The following is a 20306-nucleotide window of genomic DNA, read 5'->3' as shown; positions in this document are numbered from 1 at the left end:
TACCCCAGGGCAGATGGAAGACAGGCGGGGCAAAACAGAAACACAAACTGGGGGAAATGTCAACCACTGACAACATGTACATAGAACTCTTAGTTCTCCAGTTAACGATCATTAATACCCAGTACTGGAGTTGAGGGGGGATGAGGGGGAATGAGGGGGAATGGCATCCCCCCTGAAATAAAAACGGTCCAAATCATCCCCCCTGTAAAACTGCTATCCCTCCTTTCCATCCCTTATGTCATTTCATCAATGAATGTGGTTTTACTGCTATTTCAACATTTAGAGTCATCACCAGAAAAATAACTTATTTGACAATTTTCACCTGTTTCAAGTAAATTTTCACTTGAAATAAGTAGAAAAATCTGCCAGTGGGACAAGATTTATCTTCTTATTACAAGCAAAAAAATCTTGTTCCACTGGCAGATTTTCTACTTATTTCAAGTGAAAATCTACTTGAAACAGGTGAAAATTGTTGTTTTTTCCAGTGATGAGTCTTGTTTTAATGAGATTTTTTTTCTAAAATGAGACATTTTAACTAGAAATAAGACAAATATTCTTGTTAAGATTGTGAGTTTTTGCAGTGATCCATGTTACTTATCCTGTGAAGGACAGAATCATATTGATAAGTTCAGAAAAGTGTTTTTTATTGTTGTGTTTTGATGTATTTGATGTAAGCCCAGTGGATATTTAAAGCTTACAGAAGGCTGCATTTAACTGCTGCTATGTCATTCCTGCAGTATTTCTGCAGGTGTTTTGGTCACTGCTATTATTTGTTATATATTATATTATTTGTAATCAGCACAAATTATCTGTCCCCATATGATAAAATCCACCATCCCCCCTGATATTTTTTTACAACTCGAGTACTGTTAATACTAGAATATCTGCTATCTTCCTATCTCTTTTTTCCTGCTTTGTCCAGCTAGTCTCCAGCAGGAGGGTCCCCCCTTATGATCCAGGTCCTGGTCCAGGTTTCTTCCTCCTGAAGGGGAGTTTTTCTTGCCACTGTTTATGTAATAATTGATCAGGGGTCATGTTCTGGGTGTCTGAAAGAACATATAGGGACAACTTGTGTTGTAATAGACGCTATATAAATAAACTTGAGTAAGAGTTGAGGAAACCTTTATTTGTTAATAAAATCTCAAAGGCAGTCACAAAATCCACCCCCCCTCAAAGTGCTTTACATCAACATTAAAAGCGGCAAGACACAATTAAACAGTAAATAACAAATAAAATGATAAGAAAAGAGGTAAAATAATAAAAAGCACATGTTGTTAAAAATAAGGGCAGTAGAATACAGCAGGTAAAGTATTTAATTTAGGAGTAGCTTAAGTAAACAGTAATGTTTTTATCCTGATTTAAAGGATCTACAGTTGCAGCAGACCTCAGGTCTACAGGAAGTTTGTTCCACCGGTGAGGAGCAGAATAACTGAACAACTAGATAAACCCTCTGTGCGAGACGAAGGACACGTTTGTTGACAGTGAATGCTATTTTTTTCCAAATTAACGCATCGCCAAAAAATTGAGGCTGCATCTAATCACGTAAATGACATGCCAGTTGACATAGTTCAGATTTAATTCATGGAATGATGATGATATGACTTTGATATGTCAAATGACAACATGACAGATATCCAGAGCACTAAACTTAATAAAAAGCAGAATAAAACTGAAAAATAAGGAAACATGGCAAAAACAAAGTTTGGAAGAAAGAATGATAGTTTTAGAAAATTCGCAGGAAAAGAGAGAAATGAGAATCACGGGAAGAAATAAGAGATAAGAGACAGTGAATCAGATTCATCTGAACAGAAACAAGTTTAAACAGCACAACAGAAAAGATGATATGAAGATGTTTTTATTATGATGTGAAAAATATTAACACAAAAAATGTAAAAAGTAGAGGTGGCTTCCACAGTTTATTTCAACCAAAAATCAAAAGATTCCTATTCTTACATTTGAAAGCATTAAAGTTGGTTTACAAGTGAAGGACAAAAAAATAGACTTTGGAATTAATAATTTAATTATATTGGCTACATTTTTTATCCATAAATATCACTTTTTGAAAATTAATCCAATCTTTATTGCGTATCTAAACGAAATAATTCAGTACAAAAAATATTTAATATCTTGCATGATTCAAAAAGCCCAGCATCTTTAGAAGTATCTTTGTACCCTAATTCCTGACTGATCACTTGCGTTTATTTTATTTATATTTTTGTTTTTATTTTTTTATTAATTAATTTATTTATTTTTTTGTTTGTTTGTTTATTCCTTTTCTTTCTTTTTCGCTGTGTATCTTCTTTGTTTTGTTTTACTCATTGGTCGCTCAGTGTTCTCTGAAGAAAATGTTCTTTTGGAATGTATAATGTGCCTTGTTTTTTTGTAAAATCAATGAGAAAATAAATAAAAAATAAAATAAAAAAAACCTCCAAAACCGGCTGCCGCTAGTTCACGCTTCTCGCCGCAAGGTGGCGGTGCTGCACCAACGTCCGCTTAGAGAGCCACCGAAGAAGAAGCGGCCGCCGGATGTGACGTCAGAGGTCAGGTGGTACTGTTTCCGGGGTGGAAGGTCACGCGCGTAAGAGCCGTCACAAACCTGACAATGTTGCTGCGAGTGAGTATTAAACTTTGAAACACGTTTATTTCTCTGCTGCAGCTCCGGCAGCAGTAACGGTGACGGTTGTCATGGTGACGCTGCTCGGTGTCTCTCTGTTGGAGCGGGGTTTACTACATTTACAACAATGTTACGTCACAGAAACAGGTTTTGTCCTTTAATTCTTCTGTGACGGCGATTAAAGAAGCGGATTGGACTGGATTCATGAGACCAGCGCTGTCCCGCCCTCACTGGGCTTTATTCACTCATTCATTCTTTCTAGAAAAGTCAAAACCATTGTTTCATAACGTTATAACAACGTTATACAAGATAAACACACACACACACACACACACACACACACACACACACAACCCCTTGTAAATACATCTATATGAATAAATGAATCTATTTTAAACTAACATAATACATCTATAAAGTAAATCTATACCCAATGTGCACACACTTCTCTATATACACGCATAACAATAACAGATATGTCCTGTTTAACATGTCTGAAACGGGGGAGGAAGAGGTAAAACTTCTGTTTTGATCATCTCATGCAACTTTAAATTATTCATTTAAAACATGCATCTCTGTCCAGAGTGTCATTAACTTTTCTCCAAGATCCTGTTGACGGACAGGGAGCGCGGGCCGTGAAGCTGCTGTCACGGTGGACTGTGGACCTGAGGGTTCCCTCTGTTTAGATCAAGGTTTTTATGCACAGATCAATACTAGCAGAGATCAATACTAGCACAGATCAATACTAGCAGAGATCAATACGAGCGCCCAGATCTCAGCAGATCTGAGCTGTTGCCGGTGGTGAGTGGGATCAGAACCAAACCTGGAGTCAGGGTTTGCGGGGTACCCAGCAGAGATCTTCAGCTCCCACCCCTACTTCATGAGAAAATGAATTTGTGCAAGTTCATACTTCTCATGAACTACTTCAAAGTTCAGTTCACATAGTTTAAAAATGAATAGTTAACGTTCATAGTTCACCATTTTCACTTTGAACTAGTTCAAATTCAGTTCATTTCAATATTTTCAGGTGAGAAGTACGAATGAAACGCCCCCCTATCCTAAAACTGTTCACCGTATACCAGTGGTCTTCAACCCTGGTCCTCAGAACCCTAATGTCCTGCATGTTTTAGATGTTTCCTGCTTCAGCACCCTGATACAAATGACTGTCATTAACAGACTTGTGCAGACCTGGATGACAAGCTGATGATGATCATTAATTACAATCAGGTGTGATGATGCCAGGAAACATCTAAAACATGCAGGACAGGGTTGGAGACCCTGTTGTAAACTATCATGTATTGTCCTAGTGGCTTTTCAACTTTCCTCAGAGGCTGTAAATCTCCAACAATATAGTCCATTATCAGTGTTTCTACCTGTTGCAGGTAAATCCTCCCCCTGAAGGAGCAGCAGTGACTGGGGTCGTTTGGGGCAGTTGGGTCTTCTTGGTCTTTCTGGATCACTTTGTTTGATTGTCAAGGACTTGCAGATATTTCCTCACACTGGACGGATGCTTTAACTCCACATGACGTTTACAATGTGAAGTTGACGAGGCAGACGCTCAGACTTGTTTTCTCAGCGCAGGTGGACAGAATTTGCACAGAAAGGTTAGATTTTTACTGTCGGACTCTTTGGGAGACGATGTGTAAAATTCCTGCAGATAATGATGAGGATCATCATCTGACGTCTCTCTCTTCACTGGTCATGTAAAGAAACTGTACCGGGCTTGGGCCTCCGTTGCCATGGAGCTGGTGCCCGTTGTTACGCTAGTGTGCACTGCATTGTGGGTAATGTTGTAGGAAGTCGACTCGCCAAGTATTTTAAATGTGGCGCCCGCTGGTGAAATGAGACGGAGGATTATTCCGTAATAATTGGACCTAAACAGTGAAGCTGAAACTCAGATAATCTGAACAGTTCAAATTCCAGTTCATGATCTGCAGAATGAACAAGTTCAAGTTCTTTATTTGCAAATATGTTGAAATGAACGTGTTCAATGAAAGCATTGATTTGAACTCGTTCTTGCACAACTCCAGCCTCCAACAGCTTATACAACAGGAGGGTCCAAACAAAAATATAAGACTGGATAACAATATTTACACTCTTAGAGAATATAGAATATAGAAGTGAACAGTGGATAATTGACGAGTTATTTAGTAAGTTCTCGCACTGTGGTTGACAGATAATTGCACATCTGACCAGCATCTTGATAGATAAGTTACGATTGCTGTTGATCAAAAAGGAAAAACAGCAACTGTTTCCTATGATGAGGTGGATAATGGCTCCCTGCTGTGAGGATTTGATTTGATTTGATTTGGATCCCCATTAGCTGATGTAGTTTACATCAACTACTCCTCCTGGGGTCTGATGAATAAAACAATAAAAATAATATGATAAAAATACAGTTCAGAAATACACTAACAAACATCACAAAAAGATTTACATAGACAACATACAGTCTATAAAAGTACCAGCCATTAGCAAATCAGCAAATTTAGCAAATCATTTAGCAAGCAAATAGCAGCAAAGCATAGTCTTAACATCCAATCAGATATAGTGACATGTGATTTTGTGGGGGCTCATCACACATATACCGTGTAAAAAAAACCACACTCAGATACAGCAAGACACACCGTAAATAAATAATTTATGGTTACACTACCTTTTGTGAGCGATGTGTTTCTTCACCTGTTTTTTGAATCTGACCTTGCTCTGGGTTTTAGAAATGTAACCCGGAAGAGAATTCCATTCAGCAATAGCTCTGTAGAGCACTGTTTGTTGTTTGAAATTAATTTTGCTTTTGGAACACAGTATTTACCACTTACTGCATGAGGGGTTGTGCAGCCTGATGTCCGGAGGCCCAAGGGGGTCTGTGGTCTGCCAGTCCTGCACTAGGGAAGGAGCAGTCGGGCCCCTCTGGTTGCTGCTGACGGTCCTGGGGGGCTGCGGTGCTGCTGATCACAGGTTCAAACGTGGCACCCTCCCCCAGAGGGCGCTTCCCGGGCACCTGCCGAGCTGCTTTATTCTTCCCAGAAAGCAGAACCCTTCTTGAATAATTGTCCCAGATAAAAGGGTTAGAGTTGAGTGGATGTTAGTGTGAGTTTGGCTGGTGAGAGCCTGCTGACGATGAGATGCTGAAGGTCCGTGTGTGTTTCTGTTCCAGAGCCTGCTGAGCGCGGGGGGGCAGGCGTGGAGACACAGCAGATGCATCCACCACAGTCCGGCCTGGAGGAACCCGCTCATACCCATCGTGGTGGAGCAGACGGTGAGTGAGGAGAGGGCAGGCTGGCGGCGTCTTCCACCGGGACACAAAAGCTGTTTCCTGTTTACTACACCACAGCTGTTTGCAGAAGTAAACATATGGCCATTTTCCACTAGTACCTACTCAGCCCGACTAGACTCACCTCGGTTTTGCGCTTCTCCACTAGGGGTGGAGGCGGGTGGAGGCGTGTCGAGTAGATACTTTTTCTGTATCTACTCTGCCGAGGTTCTAAGCGGTTGAGTCGGCTGTATCTGACATCATCACACTACAGTCAGTACTGGAGTTGAGGGGGGATGAGGGGGGGATGGCATCCCCCCCTGAAATAAAAACGGTCCAAATCATCCCCCCTGTAAAACTACCATCCCCCCTTTCCATCCCTTATGTCATTTCATCAATGAATGTGGTTTTACTGCTATTTCAACATTTAGAGTCATCACCAGAAAAATAACACCAGAAAAATAACTTATTTGACAATTTTCACCTGTTTCAAGTAAATTTTCACTTGAAATAAGTAGAAAAATCTGCCAGTGGGACAAGATTTATCTTCTTATTACAAGCAAAAAAATCTTGTTCCACTGGCAGATTTTTCTACTTATTTTAAGTGAAAATCTACTTGAAACAGGTGAAAATTGTTGTTTTTTCCAGTGATGAGTCTTGTTTTAAGTGTAATGAGATTTTTTTTACTAAAATGAGACATTTTAACTAGAAATAAGACAAATATTCTTGTTAAGATTTTGGGGCCTCACTGCAAAAACTCAAAACCTGTTTCAAGTAGATTTTCACTTAAAATAAGTAGAAAAATCTGCCAGTGCAACAAGATTTTTTTGCTTGTAATAAGAAGATAAATCTTGTTCCACTGGCAGATTTTTCTACTTATTTCAAGTGAAAATTTACTTGAAACAGGTGAAAATTGTCAAATAACAAGTTATTTTTCTGGTAATGACTCTTGTTTTAAGTGTAATGAGATTTTTTTGACTAAAAATTAGACATATTAACTAGAAATAAGACAAATATTCCTGGTAAGATTTTGGAGTGGTTTCCTGGTGCCCTGCATTCCTACTCTAAACCAAACTTCCTGTTCCTGCAGGGCAGAGGAGAGCGGGCCTACGACATCTACTCGCGCCTCCTGAGGGAGAGGATCATCTGCGTGATGGGGCCGGTAAGTGTCTGGGAGCCAGCACGGTGCGCGGGCCGGGTCTTCAGGGCCGGGTCTTCAGGGCGGTTGTTGAGCGTCTGTGTTTGTCCCGTCTCAGATCGATGACTCGGTGGCCAGCCTGGTCATCGCCCAGCTGCTCTTCCTGCAGTCGGAGAGCAACAACAAGCCCATCCACATGTACATCAACAGCCCCGGTGAGTCCAGCCGAAGCCCCAACCCGAGCACCTCAGCCTCTAAAATGGAACAGAACAACTTAGATCCGCTCTTCCTGTTTGTTTTCTCTCCCAGAGGTTAAACATCTGACTGCATCCGCAATTGAAGCGTCATTATAACAAGTCATGTATTGATGTCAGAAAGACTGAGTGTCAGAAAGACTGAGTGTCAGAAAGACTGAGTGTCAGAAAGACTGAGTGTCAGAAAGACTGAGTGTCAGCGTAAACTTTCAGTTTGAGCAACTGGAAAACATCTAAAATGGGAAAGAGCTGTTGTGCGATCGACTGTACTCATAGATTTAGCAAGAAATCTGAGTTATCATTTTATAGACTGACGAAAAATAAGCTTAAGAGAGACAAATGTATCGCTGCAATTCCCAGAAACAACTGGATTCCAGGCACCGAAACGTGGATTTGTGGTTCCCATTTTGTATCAGGTAATGTTGGATTTTTGGGTAGCTAACGTTAAACGGTCAAATCATAAAGTTCGGTGTCCTCATCACTTTAATTTCTACAACAAATCCTGCCTTGAAGTCGGACCAAGCGTCAAGACTTTTGTAAGCCTTCAAGCTTTGCTTCGTGTATTTCCCCGGCGTAGAAATTAAGTACATATAAATATCAGGAAACTGGATTGGTGGACAAATATTAATGTCCATGGACCACTGGTTCTTGGTAACTGTACCAAATATTTTTTTTTTTGAACTTCTTTTTATTTTTTTTTAACAAGTTTAGACATATAGTGCAGTCATACAGCCAAAAATACAGCAAGGGTGTCAGCATGAAGTAGTCCGTGGGTTTCTGCATCTGTTCATTGTCCGTGTGTCACATAATCCCTATGAGGATGAGTAGTCCATAGGCAGAGGGGGTATGAGTGCACATGTACCACAGTGCACAATTAAGAGAGAAAAACCACAAATAAATAAAAATTAATAAAAAAAAAAAATCAAGAATACCACAACAAAAGAAAGTCACTTCTCACATATAGCAGATCACATCAGTTGAGGAAATATGAAATAATTGGCGACCATTTAATCGAGAAGACATCCATTTTTAAATGTAGCCTTGCTGTTATGTTTTCCATGTAGAAAATCTCCTTAACCTTCTCCTTCCATTGGGTCACTGTGGGGGGCTGGGGCTTCAGCCAGGAGACCGTGATCATCTTCTTAGCAGAAACAAGAAGGACTCTCAATAACAATCTTTGATTATCATCTAGATCTTCTGGTAATATTTCTAGTATAAAATAAGATGGCTCTAAAGGTAGTTCAACATTTAGACATCCCTTAATTTCATCTTTCACGTTTTGCCAGAATCCTAGTAGTTTTGGGCAATCAAATAGAATGTGAGTATGATCTCCTACTAGCCCACAGCCCCTCCAACACTGATCTGAGGTGCGAGCAAATTTCGACGTGATAAGAGGGGTCCTAAAGAATCTCATCTTAATTTTCCACTCAAATTCCCTCCACATGGGGCTATTTGTCGTTTTATGTCCCTCCCTGCATGATGTTTCCCAATTTTCATCTGAAATGATGGTGTTCATCTCTAATTCCCATTTTTCCTTGATGTCCAGGCTGTTATCTGTTAGTTCTTCCTGTAGTATTCTATATAGGTGTGATATTATCTTTTTCTTAATTTTACCCTTAATTGTTTGCATAAAAAACAGTTCTATATTGGATGGCAAAGCAGTTATTGCATCCCATTCTTTGTGTTTCTGTAAATAGTGCCTTAGTTGAAGGTACTTAAAAAAGTCATGGGTTGGAAGATTGTGTTTGCGTTGTAGCTGTTCAAAAGACATCAGGACTTCTCCTTCAAATAGTTGATCCAGTAAGAATAAACCATTCTCTTCCCACTTCTTGAACCTTATGTCTAATGTAGAGGGGAGAAAATCCACATTATGTGCAATTCTCATTACTCTAGATATCGAGGTGGGGAGTTTCATCTTTTTTCTCACCCTTGACCATACTTTTAAAGTAGTTTTCACCCACTGGTTTGGGATTTTGTTTTTCCCCCAGATTTCACAACTCGTGAATGGAAATGTATCTAAGGGCAGTTTTGGGCACACACTCCGTTCCATCTCGACCCAAATGGTGTCCTTATCCTGAGTTATCCATGCGACCATTGATCTGATCTGGGCTGCCCAGTAATATTTTTTCAGGTTAGGAAGATTTAGGCCTCCATCTTGTTTTGAGCATAACAGTCTTTTAAATTTAATTCTGGGTCTTTTATTTTGCCAAATAAATTTAGATAGCCAGCTGTTAATTTTTTTAAATGTAGAAATGGGGACCTCTATGGGGAGGGACTGAAACATAAAGAGCAGCCTGGGTAGCACATTCATTCGTACAGTTTCCACTCTTCCTATTATGGACAGAGGGAGGATTTCCCATCGTGTAAGATCGTTTTTAATTTCACCCAACAATTTACCATAATTAGCCTTAAACAATTGCGATACATCAGAAGTTATAATGATTCCTAGATATCTGAACCCTTGGTTAGACCATCGAAATTTAAAGCTTCCTGCCAAACTTGCTGGCCAATCCCCTACCAACATCATTGCCTCAGACTTAGATTGATTAATCTGATAACCGGACACTTCACCATATTCCTTTAAATTTTTTATCAATGCAGGGACAGAGGAGATTGGGTCACTGATGTATGCTAATAGGTCATCCGCGTAGAGCGAAATTTTGTGTTCTGTCTGACCTTCATCTTTTATGCCTTTTATAGTTTCATTTTGCCTAATTGATGCCGCTAGGGGTTCTATATTTATGGCAAAAAGCAGGGGACTGAGGCAGTCCCCCTCTGTACCAAATATTAATGTCCATGGACCACTGGTTCTTGGTAACTGTACCAAATATTAATGTCCATGGACCACTGGTTCTTGGTAACTGTACCAAATATTAATGTCCATGGACCACTGGTTCTTGGTAACTGTACCAAATATTAATGTCCATGGACCACTGGTTCTTGGTAACTGTACCAAATATTAATGTCCATGGACCACTGGTTCTTGGTAACTGTACCAAATATTAATGTCCATGGACCACTGGTTCTTGGTAACTGTACCAAATATTAATGTCCATGGACCACTGGTTCTTGGGGTAACTGTACGCGTCACTGTCAAGTCCAACTGACGCTAATTTAAGCTGATAATCAGCTGTTATTCCGTCTTCTCCACTAGTTGGAGTTGTTTTTACCACTCAGTGTGAGTAAGGCGGCTGGTCCAGTGGGGAGGTGACGTCAATGCAAACCCTCTATTAGCGACTGGGTTGTTCAGACATTGGGGATTAGCTGTTAATGGGTTGATGCAGAGACGTCTTAGACAGACAAGGGACGAAAGACCTAAAAAGAATAAATAAATCCCATTAAACTCCAGCTTTTACTGAGCAGCCATCTTGATTACTGACCCAGCGGTCCCCCCTCCCCCCCAGGCGGCGTGGTGACGTCCGGCCTGGCCATCTACGACACCATGCAGTACATCCTGAACCCCATCTCCACGTGGTGCGTGGGCCAGGCGGCCAGCATGGGCAGCCTGCTGCTGGCCGCCGGCACCTCGGGCATGAGGCACTCGCTGCCCAACGCCCGCATCATGGTGCACCAGCCGTCCGGCGGAGCCCGGGTAAGCAGCACCGCCCACACGTAGCACAGAGACAGCAGCGTGAGGGGAACACGTGGGGAACACGTGGAGAACACGGCTGACGGCCGGGGGACTGCTGTGTGTTCCAGGGCCAGGCCACCGACATCGCCATCCAGGCCGAGGAGATCCTCAAGCTGAAGAGACAGATCAACAACATCTACGCCAAGCACACGACGCAGCCGCTGGAGACCATCGGTACGTCACCCGGACACATGTGGACACATGAAGAAATGAATGAATGAATGAATGAATGAACGAATGAACGAATGAATGAATGAACGAATGAATGAATGAATGAATGAACGAATGAATGAATGAATGAATGAATGAATGAATGAATGAATGAATGAATGAAGTTTATTCAGTCATGACAACACAGCACAAAAACAACACAACACCAAAAAACATTGTGCACAGCACAATTACATTAACATTTCACACAAAACCAATAATCATGTGTTTAACAATGAATGAAAAGGGGGGGGCACGGTGGCGCAGCAGGTAGTGCAGCCGTCTCACAGCAAGAAAGTCATGGGTTCAATTCCCGCCGGGGACGCTGTGGGCGCTGAAGTGCGTGTTAGTTCTCCCATGACTTCAGTGCCCACACCCTGGGTGGGGTTGGAGAAAGGGCCTTTCTGTGTGGAGTTTGCATGTTCTCCCCGTGTTCCCCTGGGTAGCTAATGTTCTCTACCCTCACAAAAACATGCAGCAGTCTTGGACTATACTGCCCCCTCTGGCCAACCGGGGAACAGATGGGGTGGGGAGGATCCGACCGGAATAACGTGATCCTTCCACGCACTACGTCCGGCCAGAGAAGCAGAGAAGAAAAAACCGGGATAAAAATATTATTATAAAAAAAAAAACAAAAAAAAAAACAATGACTGAAAAGGCACAGGCTGAAGCAAACTGCTTATAAAAGCTTATCCTATTGTACCAACTTTCTTTTTGTGGCTACCGACCTCCAGAAAAGCCAAGAGACAATAGAAAAGCAAAGAAACAACAAAAGGCAAAGAAACAACAAAAAAGCAAAGAAACATTTACAGATAGTCAATCGCACTTATAAGCTTCAAAAATAGCTTTAGAAACCATTTTCTCAAAAGAGAATGACATGTTTTTATGTTGTCATCATTCCAGAATGTAACTCCAGTAATGGAGACACATCTCCTTTTCATACCTTTTTTTAGATTTTTTTACAGTAAAATTGCAGACACCTCTAAGATTATAGGGAGTTTCCTGAATTGAAAAGAACCTCTGTATTGAGTCAGGGAGCATTTTTGATTTTGCTCTGAACATAATTTGCATGATTTTATAATAAAACAAATCATAAAATTTCATAACATGAGAATTTAGAAAAAGTGGCTCTGTGTGAGTGTAGTAATCAGCCTTATTGAGTTTTATTATTAAGTTTTATTATTGTAAGTAAGTTTTATTATTGAATTTAAGGTGGTTTTAAAGGTGGATCCCCACAATTCCACACAGTAAGATAAACAATCAATGAGTGGTAGATCAAATGCAAGGCCTTGGAATTCAGTACATTTCTGGATTTATACAGGATTGCAAGTGATTTGGAAATGTTCCCTTTAATGTATTCAATGTGTTGTTTCCATGTTAACTTTTGGTCAATGACAACCCCAAGGAATTTAGTCTCAAAAACTCCTTTCAATATCAACATTACCATAGATGTGTATCATCTGGACACATCTGGAGCTGCACATGCTGCTCTCAGCTCGCTAGGGAGACATGCAGCACTGGTTTTCCATCTAGGGCTGGGGATCCAATCAAATGTCAAGAATCAATTCCGATTCTTAAGATTCAGAATCGATTATCAAGATTTGATTTGATCTGATTCCGATATTTATTTGGGTCAGTGTTATTAAAACTGTTGTTTGAATGATATGACTGTAGTTCTGCAACATATTAATACTAGTATTATATTGAGATTCAACAGCAAGTATTGCAGCTAATGATGCTGTAAGGACCAATCAGCTCCCAGAATGCTGATAGAACTGAAACAGAAACATGTGGGGCAGAATTACCAGATCCAGGGAGGAAACAGAGATGGATGAAATCACTTTTTTTTTTTTTTGATAATTTTATTTATTGAGCATTAATAGCACAGCACATGGATACTGATACAAAAAGGTTCACAATGCTCATTTTTATATTTTAACACCCCTGCCCTCTCATCCCCTGAACAGGTTGGACACCTAACCAACAGAATTGTAAAATTGAATGAAAAAAAATAAATAAATAAATAAAACAGACCAATTATGAATATAGCAAGTCAACATGCACATAAGCACATATACACACACATACAGGTGGCTGCTATGCGATATCTAAGTGGGCACAGTTCTAAGTTTGCTCATGTACAGTAACACCGGATCCCAGACAGAGAAAAACTTGTCCTTGGACCCCCCGAGAGTATATTTGATCTTTTCCAACTGTATGAAATGTGTCAGATCGCTAAACCATAGCGACACTTTGGGTGGATTTTTTGACTTCCAGTGCAATAGTATTCTTCTTCTTGCAAGCAGCGTTGTAAATGCAATAATATTTCTATAGCTTTTCTTTAATGTTGTATGTCTAACACTTGTGGTACCAAATATGGCCATAGCAGCATCGGGTTGAAGATCAATATTCAGTGCTTTTGATAACGTTTTAAAGATGGTGGACCAGTAATTTACCAGGGCAGGACACAACCAGAACATGTGTGTGAAATCAGCAGGAGTGTTTTGACACCTGTCACACCTCGCATCTGTGTTAGGATATATTTTAGCCAATCTTGCTTTGGAAAAATGCATGCGATGTAGGATCTTGAACTGTATTACGTTTAATTTGGCACAGGAGGTGCTGTCATTAACTCTTAATAGAGCGCTTTCCCAAGTGTCCTCCTGCAAGTCCTCCCCTAATTCATTCTCCCAATCTGCCCTGATTTTCGTTAGGGTTGCGTTTTTAAAGGAGGTTATATTGTCACTTATTCTTGAGATTAGTTTTTTAGGATTGAACGGGGATTTCAACAGATCATCTAAACCAGAGGGCGATGTTATATGTGGAAAGTTGGGGTCTTGATGCTGAACGAAATGGCGAACTTGAAAATAACGAAATAAGCTAGACCGAGGTAGGCCAAATTTGCGTGAGAAATCATCAAAACTTGCAAAAACACGATTTATGTACATATCCTTAAAATTATAAATGCCTTGTCTCTGCCATAGAGCAAATCCAGAGTCTAACCTAGCTGGAGGGAAAAGGTGATTGTTGTGAATGGGACTTAGATGGAGAAGGTTTTTAAACCCAAAGCTCCGTCTAAGTTGAACCCAGATTTTTAAAGTGTTTTTAACTACAGGATTGCTAGTGTAATGAGAGATAGAAAGGGGAAGGCTGGAGGTAACCAGGGCTGCGAGGGAGGAAGAAATGCAAGATGAGGCTTCAGAGCGGCACCAGTCTGTGTCAGGAGTATGAAGCCAGTGCATAATTTTTTGAACATTAGAGGCCCAATAATAATGACAAAAATTAGGAAGAGCTAAGCCACCCTGACATTTAGGTCTCTGTAACAGCTCTAACCGCACCCTAGGATTCTTTCCGTCCCATATAAATGAAATTAAAGTCTTATCAATGGATTTAAAAAAAGATTTAGGAAGATACAGTGGGATACATTGGAACAGGTAAAGAAACCGAGGGAGCACATTCATTTTGATGCAGTTCACTTTACCTGCTAAGGATAGGTGAAGTAGACGCCACTTGTTCAGGTCCAGTTTGACTTTCTCAAATAGCGGATTGAAGTTTTTTTGATAAAGACTCTGCATATCCCTTGTAATATTAATGCCCAAGTATTTAAAGCCATTTTTAGACATTTGAAATGGTAAAACACCGTCCTGAATGTGAAGAGCCAAGTCATTAACAGGGTAGCATTCACTCTTATTTAAGTTCAGTTTGTACCCTGAAAAAGCACCAAATCTCCTCAGTGCACAAATAATATGGGGAGCACAAGAGACAGGGTCAGATGCATAAATTAACAAATCATCCGCATAGAGAGATACTCTTTGCTCCCTCCCCCCCCTATGGATTCCAGTAATTGTTGGCAAAGTTTTGAGTGTAATAGACAAGGGCTCTATGGCCAAAGCGAACAGCAATGGGCTGATTGGACAGCCCTGACGGGTCCCCCTTGATAGCTGGAAATACTGTGAGCGCTTACCATTCGTAATTACAGAGGCTTTGGGTGATGTATATAACAGTTTAATCCATGAGATGAAATTAGGGCCATATCCGAATTTCTTCAAACATGTAAATAAGTATCGCCATTCCACCCTGTCAAAAGCTTTCTGTGCGTCCAGCGCAATGACCACTTCAGGAACAGCACTGGACGCAGGGGAGTGGATAACATTCAACAGCCGACGAATATTTGTAAACGAGTGCCGGCCTAAAATGAAACCGGTCTGGTCAGCTGATATCACATCCTGCATTGTTGTTTCTAGGCGTAAGGCGAGGGCTTTGGCCAGGATCTTCACATCACAGTTTAGGAGGGAGATGGGACGATATGAGCCGCAGTCTGTGGAATCTTTACCTGGCTTTAGCAGGAGGGAGATTGATGCCTCAGTCAAAGTCTGCGGAAGTGAGCCACGGGTCAAAGAGTCATTAAACATATCCAGTAAGAGTTTTGATAGTTTGTCAGAGAACTTTTTAAAGAACTCTATGGGGTACCCATCAGGGCCTGGTGATTTATTGTTCTGCATTGCCTTCATTGCATTCACGATTTCTGTAAGACTCAATGGAAGCTCCGTTCCGGTTCTATGAATTGCTGTAACAGAAGGAGCGTGAAGGTTATCAAAAAAAAGTTCCATGTCGGAGTCGTCATTTGTCATCTCTGATGTATACAGGATTGAATAAAATGAGGTGAATGTTTCTTTAATTTCTTCTGGGTCAATGGTTAATTCCCCATCATTCTTCCGAATCTGTAGGATTTGTTGAGAGGCCGAGCGGCACTTAAGTTGGTGTGATAGTAAACGTCCAGCTTTGTCGCCATGTTCATAGACATACCCTCGTGCTTTTAAAAGGAGACGTCCTGTCTTTTCAGCAGATAGCAAATTATATTGCATTTGAAGGTCCAGCTTCCTTTTGTAGATCTCAGGGGAGGGAGAGACAGAGTACTGAGCATCAACCATAGATATTGCCTTAATAAGCTCCTCTTGTTTTAGTCTGTTCTTCTTATTTATTTTAGCCGAATATGATATTATCTCACCCCTGAGTACTGCTTTTAGTGTCTCCCACAGGAGAGAAGGAGAAATGTCATCCTTTTGGTTGAATTCAATGAAATCATCTATTTTTTGCGATATAATTTGGCAAAAGCTCTCATCAGTCAGGAGGTGTCTGTCTAATTTCCAGGAGGACTGTTCAAATTGATAAGGAGGAAATGCAAGGTGTAATAATACAGGGGCATGATCTGACTCTACTATAGATGAATATTCAACTTTTTTAACAAATGATAGAAGGTTCCGGTCAATGAAAAAATAATCTATTCTACTATACGAGTGATGTACATTGGAAAAGAAAGAAAATGATTTGCTCTGTGGGAATAAAAAACGCCAGGGGTCAACACCTCCTATTTGGTCCATAAACGCTGATAATAGCTTGGCTTTTTTAGAAATATTCGTAGAGGTAGAATTGGAGCGATCAAGCGCTGGGTTTATCACACAATTTAAATCTCCACCAAAAATCAGTTGTCGTGAGTTCAAATCTGGAATTAATGACATGATTTTACTCATGAATTTATCATCATCCCAGTTCGGGGCATAAATATTAACTAGAACCACAGGCTTATGGTGGAGGAGTCCTGATACCATCACAAATCGCCCCCGTGGATCCGAGATAACAGTGGTTGCATTAAACTGAATTTTTTTATGCATCAATATGGCTGTCCCACAAGTTTTAGAATTAAGGTTGGAATGGAATATATTCCCCACCCATCCTTTTTTAAGTCTGACCTGATCCTTTATCTGTAGATGGGTTTCCTGGAGAAATGCAATATCACACTTTAAATACTTAAGGTGATTGAATACCCTGGCTCTTTTAACAGGCCCGTTTAAACCCTTCACATTCCAACTAATGAATCGCATAGCAGCCACCCTTGCATTAATGTCATTTACCATGTTTAATTAAAGAAAATAAACTGAACAGAAAGGTAAGTAATGTAAAAGTACAGCCGTGATCATGTTTAAGTGCACAGTTTGGTCCTTTTCTTCTCTTAAAGAGATAAGTATATGTTTCAAGAATGTGGCGGTGTCCCTTTTCCCAACCCTATCTAAGAACAAAAACAAAACTAAAACTAAGCCTATACCTGTCACTCTCTCTGAGGCAAGCTGCAGGCTAAACACTATTCCAAACAACTTCAGGTATAACATTTCCTTACTACCTCTGCCTTGCGAGGCTCCCAGTTTCTATAATAAACTATATCAAAACCACTTAACACCACAGTATAAACAAAAGTGATGGTTGAGCAGTACAGCAACTATCAAAAGTAAATGTGAGCGCATATGAAAACGCATGCAACCTCAACATCACAGTAAAAAATTAAAAAAAAAAAATAAAAAAAATAAAGAAAGGAAAAAAAAAAAAAGAAAAGAAATATTAAAGTATTTTTCTTTCCTTTTTCAATGATACAGCATCATATTGATCAGTCCACCCATACCATAACTGTCCATACCTCGGGTCCGCCAGCCGCGGGTTGACAGTATGTCAGAGAGACGGGCACGGCCGCCGTCCAGATCAGGTGATGAACCGTTGCCAGGCAACGCAGCCCAAGCCGTGATATTCAGTCTTATTTTTTACCGAACCTCCGGTCGAAAAACTTCTGAGCTTCATCAGAGGAGTCGAAGGTAAACACGTCGTCCCCGCACATCACTCGCAGCCGGGCCGGGTAGAGCAGGTGGAAACGGACATCCCTCTGATACAGAGCCTGCTTCATGCTGTTAAACGCGGCTCTCTTCTTGGCCAGAGCTGCGCTGACATCCTGATAAATCCTCACGGTGGCACCCTGGTATTTGAGCTCATGATTCCTGGCCCAACGCAGCGCGGCTTCTTTCTGCTGGAACCTGGAGAAGCAGACCAGGAACGGGCGGGGGGAAGATCTCTGCGCGGCTCTGAAGGTCGGGGTCCGGTGGGCTCGCTCCAGTTCAGGCGGGGAGGAAAAAACATCAGGACCCATCATGTCCATCAGAACTTCTGACATGAACTTTACGGGATCTTTGCTGACTTCACTGCCTTCAGGGATGTTCAGTATGCGGAGATTAGCTCTCCGTGAGCGGTTCTCCAGGTCGTCGCACCGGTCCAGGAGAGCCTGGTTCTGGCTCTGCAGCATTTTGATGTCGGACTCTGCCGCCGTTAGCCGCTCAAAGTTGTCCCCGGCTACAGACTCGACGGAAGTAAGACGGCTCTGGAACGAGGACACTGTTGACTGTAGTGAGTCCAGAGAAGCTTGTATTGGTCTAACAGCATCCTGAATCAGAGTAGAAACGTCCTCCTTGAGTGATGTTCTCTGTTTAGCGAACTCAGCAGACAGTTGGTCCATAGTTAACACCGCAGCCGCGGCTGCAGGTGCAGGTGCAGCAGCGCTGGCTCCAGCCGCTGTCGGAGGATCTTTAGCTGCGAAGGCTGCTAGCTTACCCGCCGCACGTGTGGACGGGGTTTGCGGGTTAATAGCTGAATTTGCTTGCTTTGGCTTGCTCATCTCTGGGACAAAGTGGTCAGATTGATTTTACCTTGTAAATTACGTCGAGATTCAAGATAAAAAATGGTTCAAAAAGGAAGGTAATAGAAAATTAACCGGGAGCCTTCGCTCGTGCGTCCTCTCCCTACATGTCACAACCGGAAGCCCGGATGAAATCACTTTTAGTTTTTCCCACATTCCGTTTTAATCTTTTCCATTTTCGGTCTATTTCGGTTTTAAATTTCTTTAAATTTGGTTTTTAGCGTTTTATGCTTTTATTCACTCTGGGCACGCCCTGGTTTACACAGCTGACTGCATAGTTAGTAGAAAAGTATAACTTGTACATGTTTTTGTTTGTAACAAGAAGTTCTCTGCAGACTTCTGCTTTATGCTGATAAACTGGAAACTTGTTGTGCAGCTCTTTTCAATCACTAACACAGCATTGTTTTATCAGTGTGTCACAGGCCAAGCAAATAGCTGTGTTATCATATGTTCTGTCAATAGCCAGCATGATAACTTATTTACAATAATTCCAACAGTAACCCCAAGGCAGTATATAAAATAATGAAATATAGACTTAGTTTATGCAATTATAACTGAAAACAATGTTTTCATACCTTTTTAAACATATTTAAAGGCAGAAACATGGCAGTAGTTATTCTGGTGTCCAACAAAACATTTATTTTTGGGCCTAAACGAAAAAAATACCAAAAGTTGTAATGTGATGATGAAAAAAATAATCGATCTTTAGACATATGAATCGATTTTTAGGAATTAATATGAGAATCGATTTAGAATCTGAAAATTGATTTATTTTTTTTTCAACCCAGGCCTACAGGACTGTCTCAGAAAATTATAATATTGTGATTTTCTGTAATGCAATTACAAAAACAAAAATGTCATACATTCTGGATTCATTACAAATCAACTGAAATATTGCAAGCCTTTTATTATTTTAATATTGCTGATCATGGCTTACAGTTTAAGAAAACTCAAATATCCTATCTCCAAAAATTAGAATATTCTGGGAATCTTAATCTTAAACTGTAAGCCATAATCAGCAATATTAAAATAATAAAAGGCTTGCAATATTTCAGTTGATTTGTAATGAATCCAGAATGTATGACATTTTAGTTTTTTTAATTGCATTACAGAAAATAAAGAACTTTATCACCATATTCTAATTTTCTGAGACAGTCCTGTACTTCCATGAGCAGCAGCGTGAGTGAGTGATCTGTGTCCGTGTTTCAGAGGGCGTGATGGAGCGGGACCGCTACATGAGCCCCATGGAGGCCCAGGACTTCGGCCTGATCGACAAGGTCCTGGTCCACCCCCCGCAGGCGGGCTGGGACGAGCCGGAGCTGGTGCAGAAGGAGCCGGCGGCAGCAGCCAGCCCCGCGCCACAGCCGGAGACGGCAGCGCCGGAGCAGCCCCCGCCCGGGACCAACCCCCCCTCCTCCTACAAGCCCGAGCCCTGAGCCCCGAGCCCCGAGCCGGGAACCCCTCCTCTGCAGCCGCTCCTCCTCCGGACTATGAAATAACAGAAAACACCTTTACTCTCCAGCTGGAACTGAAGCCAGGAAACCACAGGGTCTCACCCCGTTAAGACGTGTGACGGGTGTTTGTTTCTGCACACGAGCTGGTTTCAGGAGGAGGAAGCGTCCAGGTCACACAGCCCAACAACACATCCTCTCTTTGTTATTCATATTTGTAATAAATATTATTTTGACCTCAA

The 20306-nt window shown here is 41.1% G+C and overlaps 1 protein-coding gene across 1 annotated transcript; it reads left to right on the top strand.

Moving 5' to 3' along the window:
• Positions 1 to 2518: 2518 nt before the first annotated feature.
• On the top strand, positions 2519 to 20306 carry clpp (caseinolytic mitochondrial matrix peptidase proteolytic subunit). Its single transcript, XM_061712907.1, has 7 exons — positions 2519 to 2614; positions 5772 to 5873; positions 6958 to 7029; positions 7124 to 7220; positions 10664 to 10851; positions 10959 to 11064; positions 19823 to 20306. Exons 1-7 carry the CDS (start codon positions 2603 to 2605, stop codon positions 20047 to 20049), a joined length of 804 nt encoding a protein of 267 aa, XP_061568891.1. The 5' UTR covers positions 2519 to 2602; the 3' UTR covers positions 20050 to 20306.

This window comes from Cololabis saira, chromosome 21 (genome assembly GCF_033807715.1).
Source record: "Cololabis saira isolate AMF1-May2022 chromosome 21, fColSai1.1, whole genome shotgun sequence".
Lineage (NCBI taxonomy): Eukaryota > Metazoa > Chordata > Actinopteri > Beloniformes > Belonidae > Cololabis > Cololabis saira.
Note: the sequence above shows the minus strand (reverse complement) of the source record. Positions and strands in the feature narration are given on the sequence as shown.